General features: G+C 37.5%; 1 protein-coding gene across 1 annotated transcript in view; it reads left to right on the top strand.

Moving 5' to 3' along the window:
* cachd1 (cache domain containing 1) overlaps positions 1-14,985 on the top strand; it is a 79,357-nt gene extending 64,372 nt beyond the window's left edge. Inside the window, exons 16-27 of the mRNA XM_028027609.1 lie at positions 491-601; positions 1,439-1,561; positions 2,073-2,172; positions 2,959-3,075; positions 3,404-3,564; positions 3,803-3,889; positions 5,094-5,210; positions 6,424-6,575; positions 7,292-7,453; positions 9,170-9,247; positions 9,351-9,452; positions 11,968-14,985. Coding sequence (XP_027883410.1) covers positions 491-601; positions 1,439-1,561; positions 2,073-2,172; positions 2,959-3,075; positions 3,404-3,564; positions 3,803-3,889; positions 5,094-5,210; positions 6,424-6,575; positions 7,292-7,453; positions 9,170-9,247; positions 9,351-9,452; positions 11,968-12,218 — 1,561 coding nt within the window. The 3' untranslated portion in view covers positions 12,219-14,985. The remainder of the gene's footprint in view (positions 1-490; positions 602-1,438; positions 1,562-2,072; positions 2,173-2,958; positions 3,076-3,403; positions 3,565-3,802; positions 3,890-5,093; positions 5,211-6,423; positions 6,576-7,291; positions 7,454-9,169; positions 9,248-9,350; positions 9,453-11,967) is intronic.
* The last annotated feature ends 2,366 nt before the right edge of the window (positions 14,986-17,351 follow it).

Here is a 17,351-nt window from a genome sequence, read left to right as displayed (position 1 = left end):
TTCTGACCATCGAATTTTAATTCAAAACAGCAGGAACTCATAAAATTATATGAAAATCACGGTAGTTAACTGTGCATAGCACACAATGTGCTGTACCCATGATAAAATACAGATAATAAGGGAAAAAATATTGTCATTATATTATTATTAATACTGCTAGCTAACCTCACAAAAATGAGCAAATCCAATGCTTCAACGAAAACACAAGTCAACCTACATGTGACTTAATTATTTAGTCTTATGTGATAAAATGTTCTAAGAAACACAATTTTTTGTTTTCAGTAGCTCTAAACCATTATCAACATTACTCAAAATAAATACTCGAAACCTCTCTGCATGTAGTAAATCTATATATGGATCTCACTTTGTGAACGTTATTACGGTAGTAACTGTTGTTTACTTTGATTAATCCAATTTGCTCCAGTCATTTCCCTCTTTGAGCAAAGAGGGAAATGATTGCCATGGATAACCCTCTGAGTGTATCGTACAGGTACCAGCATGCTGTGGCTAACCCGGGCCTCATCACCTTCACCGGTCCCTATCTGGATGTTGGCGGCGCAGGATACGTCGTCACCATCAGCCACACTATTCATGCCTCCAGGTAAAATAAAATGGTTATAGTTTAATATTAGTGAATGGAATGTCTGGTCTGTTTCCTCTAGATTTATGAGAGTCACCCCCATTAAGCTTTGAACTATTGACCATTATGTTTGAGCCTTTTTAGTATCTGCTCAATAGAGCCACTGTTGTGAGGGATCTGCAAGAATTTTATCCTGGGGGTCATTTCATTGAGACCCAGCTATCTCTGAAAACAGGAAATAATTTGACACAAATGACAAGATACTGAAACTGACTCTTTCATTGCTTTTCAATGAGGAAAATGATCCATGTTCTGTTATAATTATCATTAATTCTTCTCTTGTAAAGTACTATCAGGCAAAACAGTGTATTGCTACACAGTAGTAGGGGAAAAAGGAGAGAAATGGAAATATGTCGGGTCGCTGATTCAGAAGAGATTGAAAATGTCTAAAAAGAGTCCTGGGCAGAGATTAGAATGTTTATTTCTAAGTCAGTGAGCCTAAAATACAACAGAGCATCATGGCCATCGGGTTTCTTACAGCGCCACAATCCAAACTGTTTATCACAGCCCCTTCAAGTATTCTGGATAGAAATAAACACACAGTTTAAGGGTGTGTGATAAGGCAGGGTTATGTTTTGTAGTTGAATTGGTCAGTGAGTGTAACAAACAGTATGTTAGACTGAGACAGATTTCAAAATTATATGTTTTTTGGTGCTTAATTTAACCTTGTTTTACAAAGATCTGTATAAAAGTTGGACTACTTGTGGAATAGCTTAGAGAATTTTCATTTTCCCAGCTTTAGTTTTTTTTTTTTCTTTCAACATGACTCATTTTTTTCTTTTTCTGCTCTGCTTGCAGCTCTCAGATGGCCCCTGGGTATGCAGTTGCAGTGATGGGTATAGACTTTACTCTTCGCTACTTCTATAAGGTTCTGCTGGATCTGCTGCCCATCTGCAACCAGGATAAAGGCCATAAGATCAGGTAGGAAGAGGGTCGATTTTTCACTCATCCTTGCAGATAATTCCCCTTTTTTTTCCCACCCTCTGCTCCCCCTGGAAGTCTTTGCAAGCTTACAACATTCATGTTTCACTGGGGAAGAACAAAAGTTGCTGAGAGACAGAAAAGACAACAGAAAGCGGGAAGAAGAAATAAGCTGATTATCAGCAGTCCTGAGGGAGTCCTGCATCAGTACCCCATAACTTTATTCATCTTCTTTCTTTTGATCTCTCATCCACATCCATTTCTTTACTCCCCAACTCTCCACCCAAACCCCCTGTTCTTTTTTGATTTTATAAGCCATGTAAAAGAGCTTTAGCTTTTAAGGGAGTTGCAACAGGAAGAAGCTGCATATGACAAAATATTTGAGAAGCAGTCAGAAGTAGAATGGAGCCAAAACATTCAGTTAAAAGAAGGCTGTTGTTGAACGGAAAGGGAGGAAATTGTATCTTGTATTCTATTTGAAGTTGTTACTTATACTTGTTCTGTAATTCAGGTGCTTTATAATGGAGGACAGAGGATACCTGGTTGCTCACCCAACCCTCATTGACCCAAAGGGTCACGCCCCAGCAGAACAACAGCACATCACTCACAAGGTAAAAGGTTGAGATGTATATTAAGTTGGTTTCAATTAGGCAGGCCTTTGTACTTACAGAGTACACAGAAACAGTTAAACCACTTTAAAGATAGAATGTTCTACTTTCAATAACTTTATGGTCACAAATATTTGAGGTCGCCTCAGTGGTCTGGTAAAGCTGTCTGCCCTGCCTCACCTAATTTTTCTGCATCGATTGCAAACTTTTTCTGTTTTTGACCAATGAGCCGCAACCCATCCATTCAGGATGATCCTAGTAAAAGTGTTACCTACATAAACAGAATGTGTCCTGTGCATAAGTTGTCCAACTGCTGTTTCAAACTTTGATTACACATCATTTACATTTAGTATTGAATTTCTATTTTTATACAAAGGACTCTTGAGATTACTAATTTGCTTTAAAAACAAAGAAAATGCAGATTATGCAGCATTTATATTTCACATTTTCAGCACTTACAGGCTTAAGGTCTATAAAATATATTTACTGTTTAAATTAAGATGAAGTTACGTATCCAGGCAAAGCAACTTATACCAAATGATCTTCCATCCTTCCAATGTCTTTATATTTAATTTACTATAGGGCAAAATGACCTTTTCAGTTATCAAGTTAGAGCCACTTTCTTATTGTAATCTCAGTAAAAACTGCCTTCCATATTTGGGTATTAAATCAGGAAAACAAAATAAATGAGCAAACTGCATTTAAAGTGTATAAAGATTTTTTATTTTGCAAAGAGTAACTTATATGCAATTTTAAATTAACATTTTCCTTGTTTGTGTTTTATTTTAGGAGCCACTCGTGGCCAATGACATCCTGAACCATCCAAACTTTGTCAAGAAAAATCTTTGCAACAGCTTCAGTGACCGGACAGTGCAGCGCTTCTACAAGTTCAACACCAGCATAGTGGTAAGGCAGAAACCAATGGATCAGAGGAGGACTCCAAAAGACAATCCTAATGCATCATGCAGTATTGCACTGCCATCTTGTGGTGGTATTCAGTACTGCAAATTCACTATTCCCAATTCATGGTTAAAGTTAAGCTTTGTAACACAGTCTTATTTTCATATTTATGTATATATATATATACTATATATAGCAAAAAACCTAAACCATGTTTCTTTAAAAATAAGTCAAATCTGATCTGAGTTAACTGGCCAAATTAAAAAGCATATTAAGACATAAATGGTGAACTGGTTGGTTGACATAGGTTTCATCGTCTCTCTTCCTCACTCAGGGAGACCTCACAAACCTCGTCCATGGCAGCCATTGCTCCAAGTATCGCCTGACTAGAATCCCTGGCACCAATGCATTTGCTGGCATTGTCAATGAGACGTGTGACTCGCTGGCTTTCTGCGCCTGCAGCACGGTGGACCGCCTCTGCCTCAACTGCCACAGGTGGTTGCTGATAGAAAATTATTTTTCTTTAGAAAAAAGAATAAAATAGTGGTTTATTTAAGTTTTTACAGGTTATGTAGCATTAGAACTAAAATATAGTTCCTAGGCAGAAGAAATATCCTGCCAAAAGATGTATGTTTAAGTACATCTTTATTCAAACAGATGTATTTAAACTCTAAAGGACAATGATAATATTCTTTATTTACTTTGAAATTGATTGGTCTGCTTCCTTATGCAGGATGGAGCAGAATGAGTGTGAGTGTCCATGTGAGTGCCCTCTGGAGGTCAATGAGTGCACAGGCAACCTCACCAATGCTGAGAACAGGTCAGTCACACAAATGAAGCAAGCCTTACTACCACAGGTCTAAACACAAGTTTGTTTTATGGATGACAACAGAGAAAGTGAGCAACAGGTGAAAGTTTGATGATGAAACCAAATGCTGAACAAGCAGCTTGGAACCTGCAGAGTAATTTGGACTCAGGATTGGGTGTGAAGGTAGAGCAGTGGGAGTCCAGAAGAGAGCGCAATAACCATTCGGGAAGACGGGGGGGAGAAATGCGCTGAGTATTCAGATGACTCATTAGAGAAGCTCTAATCATATCTCAGTATCACAGCAGGAATCTCTCAAATTTCACTGTAAATTAACACAAAAACCGGCTTTAAAGAAACAATAACTACTCTCTGTCCCATGTTATATTATGTTATGTTTTCCTTCTGTATTAAGGTCTCTGATCAGATGTTTACATACACTCATAATTTATATTAAAGTTTTAATTTAATGATTTGATTTAATGATTAGTTTACGCTGTTTATTTTGTCAGTGATTGAGAATTATTCTACTTCAGATCTTAATATATTGTTGACTCTCGTTACACAAGGTCATATTTACAGACAGGCTCAAATACATTCACACTCCCACAAATGTATTAAGGAAATACTAATTTTTAACTTGCATTTTGGTCAGATGTTTCATGAGCCATAAAATAAATTCTGAATGTAATTTAAGATTAAATTAAATTAAACTGCTTTAACTCTGGACTTTTATCCATTTAGAAGTGTTGTCCCTTCATCTCTACAGAAGTGTTTGCTTATAATATTTGCATTATATATGAACTACATTGTATAGACGGATGTTTTTGTGGGTTTTCTCATCCTCCTCTGTTTATCTCACTGCCTTACCAGTTTTCCTCTCTGCGTCTGTCACTCCGCATCTGTCCATCATTCTCTGTCTATCATTCTTGTTGTTTCACCCACCTCCTTTCATCAGCCATCAGCTGCCTGTGACAGCACGTCAATGTCTCAGATCCTTGCTTTATGTAATTAGCATTTTCACTGTCAGCTTGTCTATTTTTTGTGTCGCTGTGCTTTAACAGACTCCATATGATGATGTTTATTCCCTCCTGTTGCATACAGTCATGTTTCATTTGAATAGCTCCTTTGTTTTTTGGGTTTTTTCCATTTTACTGTAACCAATAGAAGTGCCCCTCTTTGTTTTTTTCCCTCTTCATCCTGTTGATTTGTTATACAGGAACCCCAGCTGTGAGGTGCATCAAGAACCAGTCAGCCTGAATGTGATTGATCCCGGTCTGCACGACACCCTGCCGCAGTGCATCAACACCCGCTGCAGCCAGAGATACTCCAGCAGGTGCACACGCTCTCTGCACTTCTTTAATATGCATATATTTGTAAAGTTTAGAGAAGTATTGCCAGCACCTGCAAGTCGCAAGGGCATAAAATATGATGCAACACCTTTTTTGGCAGTTTTTTTTTTCAGTGTAGTAGATCATACAACTTCAGTGATTTTTGTGACCTCTGTACAGGCTCAGTATGAAAATGTTGCCCCAATTAAATTATTTATTATACGGTGGACCCCTAGTATTTGCAAGAGTGAGGGACCACAGTGATCCCCTCTGAAATGTTAATATTTTATTATATATACAGTATATTATATTTATTATACATATTACATATTTTAATACTTCAAACACCAACTATACCTTAATATGCATTAATATACACAGTGGAAACTGTAGAATTACCACTAAGCTATCGTTTATAGTTTTCCTTCTTTCCACTCTTAAGGGTTGCAGTCAATCAGCACCAAGAAAAATGACTGGTGGTCTAGCATTGGCTGCTTTGAAAACACCAGTCAGTTTCAGCTTCCCAATCTAAAATTTTTTTTTAATACTTTTTTTAGATATGCTGTATATGAAAAAATCTAGAAAAAGGTCAATCTTCTCTGAATAACTTGGAGTTACATTTAACACAAAAATGCAAAATTGGTGAATCCATGGATACTGAACCGCAAATAGGTGGGGGCTCACTTTATGTCGTAATAAGATTTATTTATTTTTTGCCATCAACAATAATTCTGTCTGAATATTTGACCTCTGTTCAGGAGGGTTGAGGTTTTAACGACTTTTACGTTTCCTACTTTATTTGTTCACAAACCACTTTTGATGTGCATTTTGGGTCATTGTCATATTGGAACACCAATACAACAACACTGGAACATAACTGTTGATTTAAGGTAAAGTTGAATAATTTTATTATTCCCCTCCTTTTCCAATATATTCACTTTACTGTATCCCCACAGCATGTTGCCACCACTGCCGTGCTTGGCAGTTGGTGCTGTGCTCTCAGGTTTATGGGATCATAATGACTCTTCCAAACACCTCTTGTTACATGAAGTCCTATAGTGAAACTGACATTACTGCCTGGTTATAGCATCCTGCCATAGAAGAAAATCCTGAGAATGAAGATAATAATTCCTTCTAACAGGACTAAATCTATTATATGCACAGTACGTTCACATTTATATTCTTGTTCTAATCTCCGTATGCTGCTCTGTGTTTTAGTGACTGTTTCGGTGTGCTGGACTGTGAGTGGTGCATGGTGGACAGCGACGGTAAGACCCACCTGGACAAGCCATACTGCGCCCTGCAGAAGGAGTGCTTTGGAGGCATCGTTGGAGCCAAGAGTCCATATGCAGACGGTCTGGGTCTTATTGGTGAGTTAAAGGAACTCTGGTAATCACCACATTTCAATAGAAGAAAATACACAACCTACTAAATACAAGATCACATTTGCTTTGAAATAGCGGCTCTCTAATCATGTAATTTATGGACTGTTATTCTTTTTTTTTTCCTAAAAAATGTGTGTACATGTTTTCTCAACAGCTTTGGCTGTCTGCCATGCGTTGAATAATCTTTCACACGTATGATAGAACAGAAATAATGTATAAAAATGTACCAGCATCGCAGCAGGGGTTTGAATCTCAGAATAAATAGTTAGATTTTGTCTCTTCTTCAGGCTTTTGGAGGGTTTTTAACTGATCCTTTAAAAAAATAAAAACAGAAATATCCTTCACTGTCTTCCAGAGGTGATGTTCAGGTGTAACTGCAGGATCAAGAGGTTCACACAAAAATTCCAAAAAAACGAACAATAACAACAACAATGATAATGATATACTTTACAACATAAGAATAGTCTACAGTTATAAGCAATAAAGACATTGTAATCCAAGGAATGTGCAAATGAGTATGGTAATTCTTTTTGTCCATGTGCATACATATGTATGTGTTGAACATTAAAAGAGACAACAGAGTATTTACAATGCAATATCTCAGTCTAGTGCAGAAAAGCAGATGTTCAAAAACAGCGGAAATGTTACTTGAAAATCAGTAAAAACGGTCGTCTTCATCATTCTTTTTGCTTATTTTGCAGATGAGGAAGTGGCATCTTTGAACATGATCAAGAGTGCCCCTGTGGGTCCGGTCGCTGGGGGCATCATGGGATGCATCATGGTGCTGGTGCTGGCCGTGTACGCCTACAGACATCAGATCCACAGACGCTCACACCAGCACATGTCACCACTTGCTGCACAGGGTGAGTGTGGGGACAGATTCATGTCTTAAAGAGACGGTGTATCTTTATCGAGGCAACTGCAGATGAAGCGTTATATTTTTGATATTTTCTAATTAAACAAAAACAGTATCCAATATAATAACATGAAAATGAGGTTGAAGTAAGTGGGGCTGGAAACAATGTACACCACATTTTTCAGAGTTTTACTTGTGAATAAAAATGTTCATGTTAACTTTTTGTATCAGTTTACCAAAGGAAATGTGTGTTTAAAAAATCTATCTACTAATTAAGAAAATTAGTAAACACTTTTAGATCAGCTGGGAAAAATTTTATATTTGACGCTTGAAAAAGGGTTTAAGAGCAACAGCTGCTTCTTTAGTCACTGCTGCACTCTGCTTTTTATATCCACTTTTAAATTCTCCATGCCAGCAAAATGCTAAATGTTCTACTTTTAAACAGGTGCTTATGCTTCCCAATCATCAGTCAGCCCAGCACATTTCATCAGTAGCTCAATCACTCACTTTATATTCAAAGCAGCATGTAAGCAATCATTGTTTTCATCCTTTTTCTTTTTCGTCTCGATTTACTTGGCTAAGCATGAGCTTTTGTAATACACGATGAGATGAAAAATATATAGTCATTGTTTTTGTTATTATTGTCTTGTGGACAGGTCGTTGTGATTTATACTTCAATGCGTGCTTGTAAAATAACCATAATGACTATAAATTATTGTTCTGGCAAACTGCCAGGTAGCCACTCCCCTCTGCTGCACCTTTCTGTAGCTTCTCTGCTGCTTAGTGATGAGAACCAGGTGGACTCAATCTCCTAGCAATCAGAGAGTGCAGGTACTTTTGGTGTGACTGACCTGTCACTCCTGTTTGAAGAAGTGCCACAGCATGAGAAGCAAACAGTGCTGGCAGCACATAGAAATTCAGAACTGTGCAAAAGTTTTCTACAAACTGTGAAGGACAGCCGGTAAGCCTCACAATGCTGTTGCTTATTTCCTGAGTCTCACTGGAGCAGCACATGGACTCTGATTGATTATTGTACTGAACAGTTTTAATATTCAAATCAAATCAAGCGAGTAACTTTAAAAAAAAAGAAAAAACACTTGGTGTTTATTATTTATGGTAGAAAGTGAAAATGAATAAATGTTGAATAGGATTTTGACTAAAAATATATTTAACAAAATGTTGATAAATATGCAAATTTATTTATTGGTGGTGAATTTTACTATAAAATATTTGCTATTTATTATACTGTTGGAATAATTGGTTTAAAGGAGTGGAAATCTCTTCGATTATTTCACAATGTATGTATCTTGTTAATTTCAAAATGTAATAAGTGTTTCTGTTTCTTTTGAGGTTTTTGACCTATGTGGCTGGAAGGCTAAAAACTATGATGACCATCATATAAAAATAAAGATGGGTCAGCTAAAGTGAAGGTTCTTTGAGTGAAATCCAGTTAAGATTCATAGTAGAGACTATCCCTTTTAAGTGGGGAATTGCACAGTAGACAAAACTTGACAATCAAACTGTTGGCAAATGTTTTGGTTTTGAACAAATTTGTAAATTTAATTATTCCTTAACTCTTCTTTTTAGTCTATAAGAAGAGCCACTTTGACACTAAAACAATGCAGTTCTGTCCTTTCTTTTAACATTTCACACCTAACCTGTTGAATGCTTGCGCAGTGAGGAGTGTCCTATTTTGTGTCATTTTTCTCTACTTTTCCTCCAGAAATGTCTGTGAGAATGTCCAACCTCGACAATGAAAGAGACGAGAGAGACGAAGACAGTCATGAAGACAGAGGAATCAGTAAGCGCACCACATTAAATCTATTTTCAAACATTTCTCTCCTATTTTTTAATAAAGCTTCCATTTAGCACCTTGCTAACCTGTGTGCTGTTTTAACTTTCAGTCAGTAACACCAGATTCATAGCTGCAGTCATTGAGAGACACACTCACAGTCCTGAACGGAGACGGAGGTACTGGGGCCGATCAGGGACAGAGAGCGACCACGGTGAGACAAACACTCACTTTATTTAGTAAGACACATAAATGCTGCTGGAAAATGTGAAGGTAAACATGCATACATATTGATTTTTGAGTTTATTTAAAATTGCTAAATACCCCTTTCAAATCAAACATATTGTAAACCTGTTATTTAATCTCAGGTTCTAACTCTGTTAAAACCAGTTGATTTATTGATGGTCTGCTGACAGACTAAAGAGTATATAATCATTTTTTGTCATATTGAGATTTCAATGGATTTTGTAGGCATTTTAAATTGGAAAAAAAAACAAAAGCAGAGTGCTGCAAAACGTAAAGTATTCTTTTTTTTTTAACCAAAAGTGTCCCCTTTTACTCAGTCACCCTAAATAACATCCAGAGCACCAGTTGGCTCCAGAAATGACCCAATTAGTTAACAGAGTTCAGATATTTGGTTTCTAATTCTGCTACTACTATGAAGCCGTCAGATGTTTGTTAGAGAACGTTAGACCAAGCAGTATCATGTGGACCAAATTCAAGAAGCTGAATATTTTGGTATGCATGCAACCATGTGACAGAAAACATGCACTATGTCAAACACAGTGGTGTTATTATGCTGTGGGAAGGCCTTTTACTGGGACTGAGGGTCAGAGTTGGTGGGAAGATGGATGGAGTTAAATAAGTGCAACACTGGAAAAAAATCCTGAGATGACCCCTAATAGGGTGTTAGAATGGCCCAGTCAAAGTCCAGACCTGAATCCAACATGGTGTATCACAATCCTTGAAAAAAATTCCAATTGAATAAGCTGTTAAGTTGTTTTGCAAATAAGACTGGGCAAAAATCACTCTAGTAGCTAGGTTTTGTTTTATTACATCAGCATGTAATGTGAAAAAAATGAAGGTTTCTTAATTCTCTGTCCAGACTCTGAACTTTCTGTGACACTTAGAAAACAGGAAAACCTTCCTTTTTCAAGGCTTCCTAAAGTTCAAAAAAAGAAACCTGAATAATTGTTCGGTTCAGTTTCACATTCTCCCTTCGCTCCCAGTTCGGAGCTCTCCTTTTATTCTTCGCATTAATAACAAGCCTGAACCCTGATTTTCTCTTCATCTGAGCTGACTGGCTCATGTTCGCTTTTTAAGAATTTTCTAAGTCTGACACTTGCTGTGGACGGACACTTTCACCCACACAGGCTCTCTGCCTCCCACATATGTGGCATCATTCCACTTCCTGGCAACCAGGATCTCTCATACTTGTTGCATAACCGATGTTTGACGGAGAACAAGGGTGAACTTGAAGAGAAGCGAGTGGGCTAAAATGAAACAAAATCAGAATGTGCGAGCGTTTCTGCTGAATGTAGCACCACAGATGGTGAAACAGAACAAATGAGTTGGAACACTTTCTAGTTGTACTCCTTGTGTCTTTTCTGCATGCAGCACCCTCTGCACTTATTAGCACCACTGGTACAGAATACAGCTGCATAACAAGCCACAAAATAAATGAATCTTTTATTACAGCAGCATAATCTCACTCTTAGAAATGAACAAAAACTAACTAATCCAGCTATTCTGGTCAATAAATTTAAACATTGCATTTTTTAAAATTACTGCAGCACAGACTAACATCTGCATAACAACCACTAAACAATATCCTCAAGCTAGCTACTCATTTGGACTAATGGTTGAAATAATAATTTCTTCCCTACCATTAACAGAGGGAATGTGAGGAGAGGAAACAGAACTACTGTGTAAAAAGGTTTCACCCCATTCAAAATAAGCAACTATGGAAACGACTAGCTACTTGAAGAATATTTAAGTCGATAATCAAAACTTCAACACAGATGTTGAATTTTATTCAACTGAAAGGTTACAAAACAACCAAGTAAATTAGCGCTTTAATATTTATCCAGAAAAGTTTTCTCTAGGTGACCTACTGTAGGTGTGCTAAATGTTTTCAAAGTTAGCTAAAGCGCTACTACGGTAGTGAATTAGTGGAAGTGTTCCGACCACTGCATATATTAATTATTTTAACCTGCCTTTCATTTTTACAAATTGTTTCTTTATCCTTTATTTTATTTCCTCTAAAAGTCATTTACTATGTTTATATTTGATGTCTGTAAACTGTTGGCGCTTTTGACACTGAAGTCAAATGTCTTGTTTGTTCCCACTATTTTAGCCAATAAAACTTATTGTAATTCTGAGGACAGTTTCAAGCTCCTGCTTCATCTCTTTCATTCGTTTCGCCCCTCCTCTTCTTCAATCATTGGGCATTTTCACCCTTTCTTGTTATTCTCTCTGCATTGAATTTGTAAATCTGCATCCGTTCAGGAATGATGTTGTCAAAGGCGACTTCCCATTTTCAACTTCTGTTGGATTTTAAATCTTTTTGGATTTCAAACTTTAATAAAATAAAATCTGTTGTTGTCTGACAACCAAAAATGATTACTGAATCAAATCTTTTCCAATAGTAACCATAGAATTATTGAAATTTAAAGAAAGTATTTTTATATATTAAGGAAGATGGTAACCTGATCAATCTCTGCGTTCAGGCTACAGCACCATGAGTCCACAGGAGGACAGCGAGAATCCGCCCGGAAACAACGACCCCCTCTCGGCAGGGGTCGACGTCGGTAACCACGACGACGACATGGACCTGGACACGCCCCCTCAGACAGCCGCGCTGCTGAGCCACAAGTTCCACCCGTACCGACACGTGCACACCCACCACCACCCGCTGCACACACAGACACATCACCTGCAGGCTGCCGTGACTGTGCACAGCGTGGACGCAGAGTGCTGATGCTCCAGGGGATTGAACTAGTTTTTAATAAAAGACTATTTTTGTAAAACATTTGAGTTTAATGAGACGATCCACACTGTGTACTTCAAGGTTCAGATGAGTGGAGGAAGATTACCACAGCTGGACCCCGTACCTCAGAGCTGCTCGGATTCACACTCTGAATTATGAATGATGCCACAATGTGTCGTCGTGGCAACATCTTCTTTCTCTCATCCCCTCTTTAATTCAACCTAACTTAAAGCACATGCAAAAGGCAGACCTGCGCCAGTACGTGTAAGCAGTTGGGATTTCCAGTTTTTTCCATTTGAAGGATTCAGAACTCACAATTTTAATGAGAACAGGAAACAACTGGAGCCCAAAAACTTTGAGCAGAGACACAAATCTTTCAAGGTTGGGTCCAGTATGGAACTTTCTTGACTATAAATCCAGCCCAAAATAGGTGGCACCCCTGAAAAGGGCTCTTGCCCAGAGATTCACACCAGAGGTCAGCATCTCTGAAAAACAGAAAAATATATATTTTTTACTCCCTAACAAAGAGCTGCGTCTAGTGGAACTCTAACGTTACTTTTCTCTCAACTTTCTGGTCTCCAGAGTTTAACTGGGAGTTGTAGCCTTTCTCCAAAAAAGAGGCTTCTGGTGTCATCCAACATGCCGTCGGGTGATACCTGAACACTTTCATGAATGTTTGTGAATGTCAACATAGGGAAGAAAATTCTTCAACATTTTGCATAAATACATAAACACTTTATGAGTACAATATTATTTTTCTACTATTTATTAAAGACGTAGATCTTCAAGAGCTGACAAAGCAGTGAGGCAGTAAGTAATTTTGCAAACAGCGCATCAGATTTAAGGCTCATTATTTTTGCTTCTGCCCTGAAAATATAGAAGAAAAACATTTTTAGATCTATTTTTACTGTTATCATAGGTTAAATGAAACTGCTTTTTTTTTTTATTGCAACAATATTTTTATATTGTGATATTTTTCACAAATTATTCATTTTCAGTCTCGTTCCATTTGCAGCTCATAAGGAGTTGGCTCTTTGGATTATAAAGGTTACACATCCCTGACATGGATGATGAAATAATTTTTTAAAAAAATCTTGTTACCTTATGATAGTCAGATTATGCAGCAGTAAAGATATCAGTTTAATATCAATTTAAGATGTTCTCTCTGTCAAACTTGTTGAGAGGAAACAGAATGAATTGCAAGTAGGTTTTTGTGCCATTTTCAAGCTTATTATGGCGAGAACACACTCATATTAAACTCAAAACATCATTAAACATGTTAAAATTGTGTAAGAAGCTTAATTTGGGGGTGAAAAAATTAAGATAATGAGCCTTATTCTGCGTCATGACATGTAGCACATATTTCAGTTTTCCCGAGGTATGTGTATTGTTGTTCAGATGAAGCATTTTCGATGGAGGTGGAAAATTATTCTCCACAACTAAGACGGAATTTTTTGTGCTTGTTTAAAAGAAATATAAAGCTCAACCTTTGGTAGATGGAGGATCAGCAGCTGAAGCCAGCACCAGCAGAAAAACATTCCTGGCTTTAGTCACTGCCGGGGAGATTTGTGTCAGGATGATAATTGGGGGATCCTTTAAGAGTTCCTGGTGTAGGCGGACATTTTCTGTCCTGAATAGAAAAGCGGGAGAGGACGTTGTCTTACTACAACCTTTTTGCCTTTGAGGCCAAGCTGATGCTGCATGTGCTGCGTGTGAAGGCTGTGTGCATCGACGTCGTTCTTATCAGAATGGAAGGGAAGGAACGCTGCTGCTTCTGGGCAGAGGTTTACACCCGACTGTCGGCTCCTCTGTGGTTAACCACTCAAACTGTTCGTTTGTTTTTATGTGTTTGTGTGTGTCAGAGAAAATGACAATGTGTGATGAATGTGTAATTATCCACCAGAAACACTTTCCTTGAAAGCATTATTTTTTTAAAATAGTGTTAGAGAATAATAGCTGAATTTATTATGAATGAAAATTCTCTGTTTCTCCCGAGAGGTTGCTTCTTTCCGTGCTTTTGTTTTGATCAGATCCTGTCGGTGTGGCATCTTATGGATGCCAAGATGTCTATTGTTCTGCAGAGATTCATTATAAAGTGTAAATACAGAGTCATGAATAGTTATTAATGTCCTGTACACTCATTTAAAAAAACAGCAAATGTTGATATTCAAATATTGAATCGTCTGTTCATGGTGTCTCGCTATATTTTTGATGCCTTGGATGTTTTCCTTTTATTTTTTAGGCTTATTTTTCTTTAGGTCCATATTGGATGGAAGTCAGTACTTGGGGAATTTTAATACACAATTTATGTTTAAGAGAATTATAGTTTTTAAAGGTTTATTATTGTGTGTCTTTGAAAACTATGTAAAATACAGAACAACTCTCCACACACTAAATTAGATTCGACAGTTTTTCATTAACGACCAAACCAAATGTTTCTGCCTAGCTTTTAATTTGTTTCACTTTTTTTCTTTTGAGAAGAAAACGCTACAAAAGAGTTGCATCTTTTGATTCGAGTGGAACAGACATACAGAAAATGGAAGCTTTTTTCCCTACAAACTGAAATCTACATCTTTTTGTTTCAGCAGTATTTCCAAACAGGCTTAAAAAATAGTGTGTGTTTATACAGAACACAGAATTACAAGTTATTGACTGAAGGAACATGTGTACGTCACCCAACCCCGCTCCCAATGTATCGTATACAGTTAACTGAGATTAATTGCAATGTGAATGTGATAAAGTGCATTTTACAGTTAAACTGTCTCTGTGATTCCTAAGATATCAGCATGATGTCAGACAGGAGGCTAAATGATTTCTAAATAACTTTTTATTCACTGCAGCATCTTTGGTTTGAATCCTGTGAAGTTTGAATGTTCTCTACTAATTGTGGGTTCTCTTCAGGTATTCCGGCTTCCTCCACCAATCCAAAAACATGAATGTTTAGTAGAGTTTTAAATCAGAACTACTAGAAATTTGCGTCAGTCCAACCACACATACATTCCAATTAATCCTACTTATCAAACAGTAGGATTAATAGTTATTCAAATTCGTTTTAAAAGTTTTCTGTCTAATTAAAACCAGCAGATTGCATCATGTCGTTCATTTGCAGCATTCTGTCCTAGATGAGCACATAGCAACAACAATCGATGCATTGACTTTACAACAAACATGTAGCGACAGTGGAGAAGAAAAACCTCCCCTTTAACAGGAAGAACGTTCCAGAACCGGGCGCAGTACATCCAGCAGCCATCTGCCACCATCAAACCTGGGGGTTTGAGAAAACAGAGCAGATACACAAAAAAGAAACAGAAGAGCTGATGTAGGAGTACTTTCCATGTTGATAAAAAGTAAAAATTTAATATCAGGAATGGGAGAACTTTCAATTGCTGGCAGCGTTATGTCAGCTAATGTACCTTGTGGAAGTTATCGTAGCCAGACCAGATGTAGCTTCTATGGAGAAAAAAAGTAGTGCACATTTGAGAGTAGTACAAGAAAAAAGTGGAGAAAAGTGGTCAATTTGACCTCCTGCAGTCTTTTGTTACTCCATTCCCTCCCTGTTGTCCCCTTTTCTCTCTGCCCTACTTCCTCTCCAGCTACTAATGAATAAAGGCCACTAGATTTGCAAAAACCTTCTTTTAAAAAGAAGCTACTGGAAATGAAACATAGCTGAGGCTTTAAGGTTCCACCTGGAATGAAATAAAGAAAGTCGTGGAGGACAGATCAGGAGGTGGCGTGTTGATTTCTTCCCCATAAGCAAATTTAATGTAAATTTCCATAAGGACTGCTTTGTAGCCTCACCTGGCACACAGGGCAGAAACGGCTGTTAAACACTACGGCCTTACGACTTTACTCCATCTCACTTTTTTATCCCTACAAAAACGAAAACAATGAATGGCTGAGAACTAATACAAAAAAACCCTTAAAGGTTTTTGTATTAAGGCAGTGAAACCCCTTAAAGGTATCACTGCACCTTTAAGGGAAAGTCTGTTTGCTGCTCTACTCATGTGGCATATTAGAACAATCTGTGTAAATAGAATATAGTAATTCCTAAGTGTGAGTTGCTCTAAAGCATTTCAGAGTTGAGCAGCTGGACTGAAATACAGACGGTCACACAGATTCTAGCTTCATCATAAAACTGGTCTTACCAGAAATGAATGGAGAATATTAAAGATAAAATAATTAAATGTTATATTACTGGTGATAAAAGTCACAAGGTTGGTACCAGTCCACGTGGCAGTTGAGTCCAACCTGATGCCGGACTGGAGCGCAGGACACTGACCCTCAACATAGAACCAGAGGAACAACGAAATGTCTTAGGATGGTCTACTCAAAGTCCAAATGTAAATTCATCTCCTAATTGGATTTGTTTTTAAATTCTCTCTGTTCAATCAAATTAAGTTAAAGATATTTTACAGAAAACAGGCATTTTAGTTTTGAGATATGCAAACCTGCTTGCAGCTATGATTGCAGTGGGAGGACCTTTATAGTGGTTTAATTCAGATTAAACCCATCCAATGGGTTGGATGGGTTATACTCACTTATACTTGAGTTCTGCTCCCCATGAGAGCTTAAAAGCCAAATTCATATTACTTCAACAGATAAATGCTGCTTCTAAACACACAAATGAAATAATCTTGTAGTAAAATGCTGAAAGCCTGAAAAAACCCTAATTTGTTTTTTTTTTTTGTTTTTTTTTTTAGAGCTGCATTGTGAACTTTTAAGAATTTTAACAAATTGTTAAAATATTTTTGACATTTTAAAGTAACCCATTAAAATATCATTGAACACCTCTCCCACAAGTCTTCTTTTGTGAGCCAGGAAAAAATATTTGCAGTCTTTTTTTCCCCCCTTTCTGTCCGTATGCCTCTGGTCTGTCATTGCTGGCCTTCTGTTCACATTTGCTAACAGCAGAGGAACGCTGTCTGAAGCCTTTCCAGCCTGCATTATTCTCTCTGGTTCATGCAGGAACAATCAGGACACCTACACTGCAAAGAGCTCCTCTTAAGATGCATGTTGGCCTTATTTGGAGAGAAATCTTTTATGAGATGCACATTTCCTCCTTTCCTGAGCTGGTAGAGCGTTCAGGTTTGGTTATCGGTTGTTTTCTTTCTTTACTGTACGAAC

The sequence above is a fragment of the Xiphophorus couchianus genome, chromosome 9 (assembly GCF_001444195.1).
Source record: "Xiphophorus couchianus chromosome 9, X_couchianus-1.0, whole genome shotgun sequence".
NCBI classification, from domain to species: Eukaryota; Metazoa; Chordata; class Actinopteri; order Cyprinodontiformes; family Poeciliidae; genus Xiphophorus; species Xiphophorus couchianus.
The sequence above is the reverse complement of the archived record's forward strand: the minus strand, read 5'-3'. Positions and strand labels throughout refer to the sequence as shown.